General features: G+C 41.1%; 1 protein-coding gene across 1 annotated transcript in view; it reads left to right on the top strand.

The window, feature by feature from the left end:
• The first annotated feature begins 1,805 nt into the window (after positions 1 to 1,805).
• trip4 (thyroid hormone receptor interactor 4) overlaps positions 1,806 to 11,488 on the top strand; it is a 63,361-nt gene continuing 53,678 nt past the window's right edge. Inside the window, exons 1-11 of the mRNA XM_071922475.2 lie at positions 1,806 to 1,952; positions 2,523 to 2,704; positions 3,053 to 3,183; positions 3,374 to 3,592; positions 3,747 to 3,825; positions 3,929 to 4,034; positions 4,208 to 4,423; positions 4,589 to 4,718; positions 5,096 to 5,289; positions 5,885 to 6,009; positions 6,176 to 6,267. Coding sequence (XP_071778576.1) covers positions 1,873 to 1,952; positions 2,523 to 2,704; positions 3,053 to 3,183; positions 3,374 to 3,592; positions 3,747 to 3,825; positions 3,929 to 4,034; positions 4,208 to 4,423; positions 4,589 to 4,718; positions 5,096 to 5,289; positions 5,885 to 6,009; positions 6,176 to 6,267 — 1,554 coding nt within the window. The 5' untranslated portion in view covers positions 1,806 to 1,872. The remainder of the gene's footprint in view (positions 1,953 to 2,522; positions 2,705 to 3,052; positions 3,184 to 3,373; positions 3,593 to 3,746; positions 3,826 to 3,928; positions 4,035 to 4,207; positions 4,424 to 4,588; positions 4,719 to 5,095; positions 5,290 to 5,884; positions 6,010 to 6,175; positions 6,268 to 11,488) is intronic.

Here is an 11,488-nt window from a genome sequence, read left to right as displayed (position 1 = left end):
TATACATTTACATACATGACTACAAATGAGTTTAGTTTAGTGTTTTTCAACTCAAAACAGACTGATACTACAAGCTGTTAAAACCCACTCAGCAAAAGTCTAAGCCCATATTGGACACCGCAAACAAAAGTACTGCGACAATACTCCTGTAGCATTATGTGAACAATAATGAGTCATGAAAAAGTTTGAAGTTGTGCCTTTAAAGGAGACAGAGACTTCTACTTGCAATGCCACAAGCAAGTTGTTCCCAAGGGATTGCAATTGCTTGATCTGATGTTTTGTCTTTAAATCAAGACTTGACTTTTGACTGGACCAGTCAACAAAGCTGAGCTCTGTAATGTAAGCTGGGGGCAAATTATGTATTGCTTCAAAAGTAATCAATAAAATCAATCATATAATTGATTCTAAATTCAACTGGAACTCAGTGTAAGGTGGTTAAAACAACAGTTGTAGGATTTCTCCTCACTGTCCTTGTTAAATGCATTGCCGGTGCAGAACGAGTTACAGACAAGAAAGTGTTTTTTCCAGCTGAGACAAGAATACAGATTTACAATAGTCAATTTTAGATTAAATAAAGGCATAAGTAAATTTCTCCATGCCAAGAAACAGGGAGAAAACACTCATTTTTAGAGATTAGTTGTAGCAGTAAGACTGAACAACTCTTTGAACTCCTTAAATCTCATAATTTGGACTGGTTGAATCGAATAATTCATTTGCATAAGAGAAGTATCCTGAAAGAAAACTTTCTGGCAACTGGTATCACTTGCCAGGTTGCCAGGAATTTTAATGAATTTTAAAATTTGCATTGGGTGGGCCAAATTTAAGTCTCAGATTTATCATCATTAAATGTAAGAAACTTTTGTAGCTCGTTCATGATTTATTAAGCCTAAAGCACTTTTCCTGATGGCCGAGACTTCTTTCAGAGATCCATTAGCAGAGTAATTACACTATTACTCTGAAACTTAATAATAATAAATACAACCTGTGACACAGTCTGTGTGAGTGTGACTGAACACCATCTACCTTTACTATTATCAATCCTCATCCAGTGGAAAGCATCTTGATATATTGAAGAACAAGCAAATTGACCAATTTCTTCCCTATAGAAACAATGTAAACAAAATCAGTAGAAACAACAATAATAAGGCTATAAGGAGGACATACACCTAATGCAACACAGGACATGGTCTGTTCTTAATCTTACTTATGATCGGATAATGTTTGTCCCATCACAAGAAGGAACTGAACACATTTGCATAGTGCTTGGTCAAATCATGAGGAGGCTTAAGAGACCGAAACTGGAAAACTTTGTAAGCACAAATGGCATAGTAAAAGACATGCCTTTATTTATTACAATGCATTACAATCAGTGGATTAGATCAAGTGTAATATCCTCACTAACTGTCAGTTAATCCTGGCTTGTATGCATATTGTCATTTGAAAAACTCTGCATCCAGGAGAGTATCATAAAGACCACTAAACCTAATGTAAAAAGGTAAATATCAAGAATAGATCTGTCATACAGCACTGCATTGTTGCTCCTAAACTGCCACCTAGTGACTGGGCTGAACAGGTGCGCCCACTTAAACCTACATTACCAGGGATATGTATTTTTTATTAAGTTTGAAACTGATTCAAGATATTATTGTTTACAAATAAAGCAAGCTGCTGCCTGGTGATATAGTTTGATTCAGGCGGCGTGATGAGTCCTTCAAATTGTGAGGAACCTAAATCCACTACACCGGTTTTGACAGGATGAAATTCTGTGTTGCCACGTGATCTGTAGTGTGTGTGCGCCTGTTATTTCACCGGCTGGAAACACACTCATGCTATGAATTTTGGGTTTGTGTATTGAGGCTTCCAGCTGATGAAATGTCGGATGCTTTGCTGCGGTGGTGTGTGGACCAGTTACACCGTAACTTTGGGCTGGAGGCATGTGAAGACATTGTCCAGTAAGTAAAACAACCTGATCAGGAGCTTGCAGGCTAGCTGTCAGCTAACAAGCTAGCATCAGCTAGCCTGCGAGATAACAAGCTAGCTGGGTAAAATTATGCAAAATGAAAAACATGTTAAAATGTTCCGAAGTGTTTATAGAAATGGAGCTACCTAGCTTAATGGCTTTGGCTGGATATGTTTAACGTGTTACTCTTTCTTTTGAGAGGAGTACGTTTATGATCAAGTTGTACAACTGTATTAAATTATAGAGTGACAGCTGTATTTGCTGTTGCTGTGCTAAAGGTTAGCCAATGTTTTTATTGACCTAGCTTGTCAGGCTCAATGAAGGCCCACTTTTCCAGGTGACACTAGCTTTGTGTGTACATTAGTCCTGATGTTACTTGGTATCTATAATGATGTCAACTCATCTACCTGTTTATACCTGACAGTTCCTACATAGCTGGGCAACTTACAAACTTTACAGTTCGTATAGTAGATGGCCAGTGGTTTGATGTGGTACTTCTTCTTCAAGGTCCTGTTTGATAAGCAATGTAATTAAATGCTAATTCTATCATTCCACTATCTAGGTACATTCTGTCCATTGACAAAGCAGATGAGATTGAGGAGTATGTGGGAGACCTGCTCCAGGGAACCGATGGGAGAAAGGGGCAGTTTATAGATGAGCTCCTGGTCAGATGGAGGAAGACTCAGAGGCCGTCTGCAGACCCCGCTGGCCTTTTCATAGTCAAAGACTCTGGATCAGGAGCAGGTAGGCCAGTGCATATCTGATGACAGCTGTCGCCAATGTTTTTTTTTTGTTGCACTGTAATATGTATGGCATAGATCAACGTTCCTCATCATCACCAATTCACAACCTTTGTGAAACCACTAGGTGAGGTAGTTGGGCGTGACAACTTAAATATTGATAATAAATATAGTAAATTTTGAACCCTTATGATTTAATTTCCCATGAAATTTAAGTGATGCTAATAACATGTTACTGCACACCCAATAACTATAACAACCCACAAACCATGAAACATTATACATTTATACAGATATCAAGACTGTTTTCAAAGCATTTTGTAAAATATTATGTGGGGGCAACTTTTCCCAGATTCTCTTGACATGACTAAAGACTCCCAGAAGAAGTCCAAGCGCAAGGGCCGCAACAAACAGGAAGTGATGACTATAAGCCAAGCAGAACCTGAGCCAGAGGCAGTCAAAACCCCCATCGACCTGATGAAGGTAGGTGCAGGTCACTCATTGGCCCAGTTATGTTTATTGATGGGGTACAACAATGACACAATATATAAAGGGATTTGTAGATTAGACATTCCACCATTTTATTGTTATGCTGAAATACTGACTACATCCATTTCTCTCCTCTCCTCCTCTCCTCTCCTCTCCTCTCCTCTTCATCCCCTACCTTCCACAGGCCCAAGAAAGCGGCAGTACCTCTTCAACAAAGAAGAAAAGTAAGTTTGTGAATCTCTACGCTAAAGAGGGACAGGACAAGCTGGCTGTCATACTCCCCGGTCGCCACTCCTGTGATTGCCTTGCCCAAAAGCACAGCCTCATCAACAACTGCCTCAGCTGCGGTCACATCGTGTGCGAGCAAGAGGGTTCGGGCCCCTGCCTCTTCTGTGGAAACCTGGTAGGGGGGGTGGTTTGATTCCTTAGATTCCATATGATTTTTATCGACATTTCAGTTTACTTGTGATGCTGACAATCCTTATTTCTTATGTTGTATACTATTAAATATTAGACTTTTAACAGTTTTTGTGGTTATTGATTCTCTACTAATTCAGGTCTGCACCAAAGAGGAGCAAGAGATCCTGCAGCGAGACTCCAATAAAAGCCAGAAACTACGAAAGAAACTCATGGGAGGTGAGAGGCAACAAATCAATTTAAGACCAGACCATATGGAATGATACTACAATATTAAGTGGGTCAATGTTATATGGTTTTACATTGTTTTTTTTGGTGACAGACTGCACAGATAGAGATTATCTCCCACACCAGGAGGCCCGGATGAAGACTGGCTTGGAGAAGGCCGTCCAACACAAAGATAAACTGCTAGAATATGACAAGAACAGGTATTGAGCACACACAGCACAGTATATTTCATTGCTCAAGGAAAACGTTTTGCAAGAATGGCCGTATATTGCTTGGTGTGTCATTGTCAAGAATTTTTCAGAACAGTTTGATTAGAAAGATATGATGAAAGTTATCTATTTATTATCATCTTCAATTTCCATTACATCACCAGTGTCAGGAGAACCCAGGTCCTGGATGATGAGTCGGATTACTTTGCCACCGAATCCAATCAGTGGTTGTCACCCGGCGAGCGTGACAAGCTGAGGAAAAAGGAAGAGGAGCTACGAGAACTTCGCCATGCGTCCCGGAAGGACAGGAAGATCACATTGGACTTCGCTGGAAGACAAGTAATCGATGAGGGGAACAACCTCAACGAGTACTACAACAAGTGAGTAAGGCGATGCAACACCACTTGAATCAGGGGTACAGCAGGATTTCAAAGTATTATTTTGAAAATAGTGTAGTTGAAGTGTCTTCTGTAATTTCAAGGATATATTCATTCTTTTTAGTTATGCTAAAGACCTTCTCCTTTCCAAACTCCAAATGTCTGCAGGCTGGATGAGACAGTCAAGGCCATGAACACTGACTCTCGGGTGAAATCAGCAGTGCGCTCTGATGGACAAGCTGGACAGCAGAACCTCAGAGAGCTGGTCAACCCCAACCTAGCACAGGTTGCACCAGAGGTAGGCCATTTTATACAGTATGTTTTGGTACATGTACACAGTATGTTACATTTACAAGATGTTTCAGTATATCAAGATATAAGTTCAGAACATTTTGTAAGCTAGAAAAATTATTTAGGCATGTGATTTTTGACCCATTTCACGTTCAAATGAGAGATTTGATATGGTATGAATGACTATGCTGAAACCATTATAGCTGACAGCTGTTTCTCCCACATTATCAGGCAACCCAATTGCAGCCTAGATTTAATTGTGCCTTTCTTCCTGCAAAACTGTGCAAATAGTATTTATACTACTTCCACTAATGATAATGGTGATAATGAGTGCACACTAGCACGCATTTCAGAAAGCACGCTAACTAGTCTCTGTATTCCCAGTGGGTGGATGTGGGAGGCAGTGAGAGCCACAGGAGGAACGTGGGGAAGGGAACGGGTTTGGTGGAAGACAAGGCAGGAGCGGAGCGTTCCAGACTGAGACTACAAGACAGAGAGCTGCAGGAGATGTCTGACGGAGGCTGGTGCCTCAGCATGCACCAGCCGTGGGCCTCACTGCTGATCAAAGGCATCAAGAGGTAAGGAACACAACTTCAGGGATCAGCTTTCAAGTTGGGCAAAATTACAGTATGAAAGAAAAAAATCCAGCCTTGGATACTCTCACGCTGTTAGATACACTCAATTTGTGATGTTCAATGCATTCCAGGAGTTATTTGTCTACTTGTCTACTTCTACTACTAACCTCAGCTAAAAATGCTTAATAAAAATGGAATAAAGAAGCCTATGTAGCCTAATCAAATAAAAAAAATAATGAATAGGCTACTTACATGTCAGTAACTGTTTTGCAAATGAACTATTACTTACTTACTATTAATTACTTACAAATTAACTGCATAATAAAACCTAAAAAACAGGAATAATATGACACCCACAGTTGGTGTGGTTGTTTGTTTTTACCCCCACGGGTAACTTCTTCTACGTTTAACCAGTGTTAAAGTTAAGGTGGATTAGAGTGGATGATCTGCATTGGGTGTCAACACTGTACGCTAATGGGTACCAAAGACATACTAATTGTATTGGCTCATCAACAGACATTTTTTTTGTATGTCAGGGCAGCAAAGTAATGTTCCTCATTTTGTGTGTGTGTGTGTGTGTGTGTGTGTGTGTGTGTAGGGTAGAGGGGCGGACCTGGTACACGTCCCACCGGGGTCGTCTTTGGATTGCTGCTGCAGCCAAGAAGCCCACTCCTCAGGAGACTGCTGAAGTGGAGGTCATGTACCGCCACATCTATAAGAAAGGTACACACATACACACACAATCAGTCTGTAAATATTAGAAGGGGTTTCTTTTTAGCAGTTTTACAGATGTAGTTTTTTCTTAAGGTGCAAAGGTCTTGGAAACCAGTGTAACAAAGTCTGGTATGATGTACATGGTCGTCACTGACTGCTCTTGTCATCTTTGCAGAGCCCAGGTTTCCTAAAGATTACCCCACTGGCTGCCTGCTGGGCTGCGTCAACATGACTGACTGCCTGTCTCAGGAGCAGTTCAGGGAACAGGTGAGTGAAACATGTAGCTAAAGGAGTTAAGGCTGATTTATGGTTGAAGTGTTGCCGTTGCTACGCCGTAGGTGTCTACGGCGGTGCGAGCATTTATAGTCCTGCGTTGGTGATTCTGCGCATAGACCACCAAAATGTAGGATGGCTGCGGTGTGTTTTGTTTGCACAGAAGTAATAACGACTGAAGTAGTAGTGTTTACATTCTCTGAATCATGTTTTGGGATATTTGTCACCATGAATTCAGTGACATCTGGTAATCTTTATAATTTGGGGATGAGGTGTCGTACAGTTGAACATATTTGCAAACCTCCTCAGCTAGTCTCTCTTCAATCTGTTGTCACACTATCGGCAGACGTCAACCGGATACAGGTACAGATATGTTACCACGGCAAATAAGAAAAAAACATCAAGCAAAGACACAGAGCAACCACTGTGTTTTGCTGTATCCAAAAGCACCACAACTTAAACATAAACATCAATAACTTGAAATACGTTATAGTTATTCAACTCTGCAATGAGATCAAATCACAAAATAAATATACTTTATTAAGAACTTGAAGAAAAGTGTGCAGTGATGTCATATAAAAATCACTGAGATGCTTTACTAAGTTACTTGTTTCACCGAACTTGTCCTGGACAGCTTTGCAGAGATTATAATATGTCGTTTGAGTGTCTGTCTTTATTGGCTCTGTAAACCAAATGGTTCCACTTTTGGGGACTGGTCACAATTTTATGAACCAGTTTAGGTGGACTGGGATTCAATTCAAGATGCGGCATTAAACATGACTGTTAAATTCTGCTGCCATGTTTTCAGCTGTTTGACCTCATTTAATTGTGCGCTGACTGCTACAAATCCTCCTCCTCCTTTTAACTTTTCCAATCCACGTGCCATCTGATGCTACAGTGGAATTTCAACTTTCAGAACACATTTGGTGAAAGTATCGAACGTTTCTAAAATTAAATATTTAATTTATTCTCTAGTAATGGTATTGAAGTAGCAATGAAATTTCAGTTTTTGTGACAGTTTTTGTGAAACTTTGACACACAAATGGACACACAGACCTCTTAGGTCAGTACATTGACTTTTTCTAGGCATTTGGAAGCTCATTTCATCCAAGAACACGCAGTATGGGCCAAACAAATGAGTCTGGTAAAGTTGATGGAATCTAAGTTGTCTCATAGTATTGTTCGTCAGACGGTGACACGCAATGTGGGTTTGAATTAGAGTGAATTGAATTCATGATTTATGGGTGCTTAGAAGAGGTTAAAATATTTGGTGGATCACTGGTCAAAATGTTGTGTTATTAAGATGACCTTTTATAATTTCCTACACCCACCCTGATCTATTCCTTGAAAACGATGGTATTATGTATGACTGTTGCCCATGCATTTAGTGTTATATGTGTGTGTGAGGTCTTATATAAAACTGCAATGCTATCTCTTACCAGCAGAGGCCGTACTGCACCATTTCACCAGCGACTCTGTCAGCTCATTTGACACTAGAGGCAGTATCCTCCATAACTAGCTACAGCAAAATGTATCTCTCGTTATACCAGTTACCTCTCACCAAAACAACGATATACATACACATAATACTGTTATGTGTATCAAGCTATTGTATTTATGCAATGTAAATACATAGAAACAAGAAATCATTTAGTCTCAGAGCCGTACTTGGATAGAAAGACCTCCTGCTGATTAGTAATATAACAACAGAGTGTACTGCTGCTTTCCATGCCTTCGAGTCGTCTGTCTTCCATGATTGCTTAAAGTAAAATCCACCCTTAACCAGCGCTTTATTCCTATGATTTTGACAGTTTAATTAATATGCGGGAACAGGCTCTCCCAAAACTGGAAACCCGAAAAACACAGCTCATATGTGATGTGACAAAGCACTGATCTGCACCACTGGCAGTATACTGAATACTGACTTTTTGGATTCAAAGTATGTTTGCTTGGGCTTTTACAGACAAATTTGCTCAAGTGAATTGCGTTGTTACTAGGTATAAAATGGAAAATGTACCCATATCCCTATTAAGTCGTTCTGTGTGTACAAAGTCAGTCGTCCATTCACTGTCAGTGGAACACGTCCCATGATTTTCCTCTTAATGACATTGCCTTGTTCATCTTAGCTGTCTTGCCTCTGGCTTTGGGAAGGACTTCTCTCTTTGAGGTCTGTTTGCCTCGGCCCTATGCAGTACATGTTCATTACGAATTGATGTCAAGCTAAAGATAGTCTTCCTGTCAAATATGAACATGTCTGCTATGCTGTAGGTATGCCAATTGTGATATGGTAGGAATGAGTTGTGTTACAAATTGCTCAGTTAGAGTTTTTTTCCTCCTCCTTTTTGATGTATTAGTCACAGTGAAATCATGCTCTTGAGTAACGATGGAACATATACACACCTCAATTTATCACACTATTTGTATCATTTTCCCAATGAAGTCGTGACAAGCAGCACAAACATCTGCATCCCTTACTCCACCATCACCTTCGTCACATATGTGCGCACACACACACTTTTATGGGATAGTCTACAGTGAAACTGTATAAGGGGCGAGGGGGGTAACATGCAACACATGGCACAAGCATGCCCTTAACCTACAATGCCACAAGCCCCCATACACACTCCCACTCACACCCTATCTTTAATGAGATATTGACACAGATCACAGTCATGGAAACTGCACATGCTTCTTTTATGCTGATTTACAATCTGAGGGAGGGAAATGCAGTGGTCTCTTATTATGTTGCTGTGGGTGTATGTGAGTGTGTGCGTGTTTAATTGTTAATACATGTGCTTTCCTGCATGAGGGAAATTGTCTTCTTTCTCAAGAGCGGTGTGTTTGGGTCTAGAAAAATCGCCTTTAGTACGTGTGCTCCTACATGTTTTTGCATACTTACTGTTGGGACCTGTAAATCTGAGGGCTTTCCCCTTTGTACTCTGTCCTCATTCTCTCCTCAGCCACTCATTCCACCCAGGGCTGTAAAATCATGTTTGCAGGCAGTGTGACTGCCCTTTCATCCTGTGAAAGGGTGTGTGTGTGTGTGTCCACTTGCACAGAGCAGCCATAAATAACACCCCCACCCCACACAAGGCCCCTCAGGAAAAAAAAGAAAAGAAAAGGAACGAAAGAAAGAAAGAGAGGCAGATGTAGAAAATAGAGAAGCAGCCAGTGGAAGAGCGAGACGACCACGGGCTCGGTCGTGGTGCCGAACACTTGGCTAGCGCTCGTTCTGCCAGCCATTCTGGAGTAAGCGGTAGAATCCTGCCTGTTTAGCCTTTAGCAGTTTAAGCTTCCCTTTCATGTAAGTGGGAGTTAGCATGTCGTGCTAGTGCGTAGTCGCGCACAGTGGAGCTGCTGGGCTGGGCGAGTGGGTGAGGCGGAGGATTTACTGTCCTGTGCTGGCAGCTGTGGGTGGTTAAAGGGGGGTTGGTGAAGGACAGACAGCCATTATTCTTCAGGCTCTTCTAATAAATCTGCCCCTAGTGATGGATGAATTATTTAGAGAAAGTGGAATGTTGGGAGAACAAGAGAGCACGAGAGAAACGATATGAAAGAGGAAAATAAATACTTGAATATCATCAGTCCGGCGCAGTAATAGTCACGCCGCTCTTGGGGCGCTGTTGTACACGACAACACCGAAGACCTGATACCCCGCTGACAGACAGTGCAGAAAGACCACCTCAGGCAGAGCAGGATTTCCATCTGCTTGACTTGGACCAATCCTTCCCCTCATTAGAAACTGACTGGTGTATTGATCCATTCTCCCCATAATCTCTCACTCCTCCCAACTCCCCAGCCCCCCTGCTACTGATAATTGGCCAGCCATTATGATCTGTGCTCTGCCTCTTCACCCCCACCTCCCTGCTGCTCACTCAGCAATGGGTGGAGATGTACACAAGAGACCTGGCTACCGGAGAGAGCAGGGGGGGGGGGGGGGGGGAGACAGAGGAATGTTACAGATTGAGAAAATGGGATATATTTGTTGGAAAAGAGGGAGCGAGATAATTAAAAAGGATGAGCAGAGAGCTGGAGCCAAACTAAGCGGGGTTTGTGGACGGGGGATATGCTGCAGATGGTTTACTTCACACATAGAAATGATACTTAACTCTGAAATATTTTACAACTGCTCATAAAATTGTTGAGATCAGGATTAAACAACATTATGTTTTCAGTACAAAATATATCTACCCATGCATGTGCACATTCTCAATCTTCAAACTGATTCACAGCAGAAGCACAAGCACATCAAGCCCCCATACTGTGCCGCAATTGTACCATCAACTTACTCCCCCATGGAGATGAAATTGATTGGATCAATCCACACTCTTAATAAGGGCCTGATTTTTCACTCTATTTCAAAGACCATATCACCAGCTACAGCAGTGCATGTCTTGGTGAATGCAAACCCAACCGTCTAATCTCTTAGATAGACGTATGCCGAGAAAAGAGCCAGCGACTGTTTCTCTTTAATGGAGCCGAGTGCTATATTGATTCATATTGAATGGTCATGGGGGCAAGCAGAAGGCAGAGTGTGCAGTTTTTTTGGTGTGTATGTGTGTGTGTGTGTGTGTGTGTGTGGTCTCTGTATTCAGTATCTTATCAAGGGTCCCTATGATTTCTCTTTATGAGGAAACCTTGACACAATAGTGGAATTCGCAAGTTACAACATTCATGGAGGTTTTTGAACAGTAATACAGCTTGTGAAACCCAGTGCTTAGGTGATAAGCATTTTGTGTTTTTTTACCAGGAGTCTATTGGAGGCTGACAGTTATTTTCTGAAATATAACACGTTCCTTGGCACTTATAACAGATAGGCAAATATTTGAGACTCGGCTTTAGTTGGATGGTTTACGGTGTGCACTTGAGTTAACTGAACCACCGTCTTCATTTTTAATATTTGTTTAGGCTACACGAGAATAAGCACTTTTCAAGGATATAATAGTAACAGTGTGGTTATAATTTTTAACACTTGGTTCCTAATAAAAATAAAATTCACCAAATTCCCAAGATTGTATTTAACAATTTTGATGATATTTTTAGAATCAGTGACTTTTAAATGACAACATTTGAAATGTATCTCCCTCAACTAGGATATCAAGCTGATATGCCTCTTTTTTTTAGATATTGAAAAGTGTTTGCACGCAGTCTTGTTTACATTCAGGGTGAGATGCTAAAGTGCTAGTTGGGTTTTTTGTCTGTCTCTAAGGTTTTG

The sequence above is a fragment of the Centroberyx gerrardi genome, chromosome 1 (genome assembly GCF_048128805.1).
Source record: "Centroberyx gerrardi isolate f3 chromosome 1, fCenGer3.hap1.cur.20231027, whole genome shotgun sequence".
Taxonomy (NCBI): Eukaryota; Metazoa; Chordata; class Actinopteri; order Beryciformes; family Berycidae; genus Centroberyx; species Centroberyx gerrardi.
The sequence above is the reverse complement of the archived record's forward strand: the minus strand, read 5'-3'. Positions and strand labels throughout refer to the sequence as shown.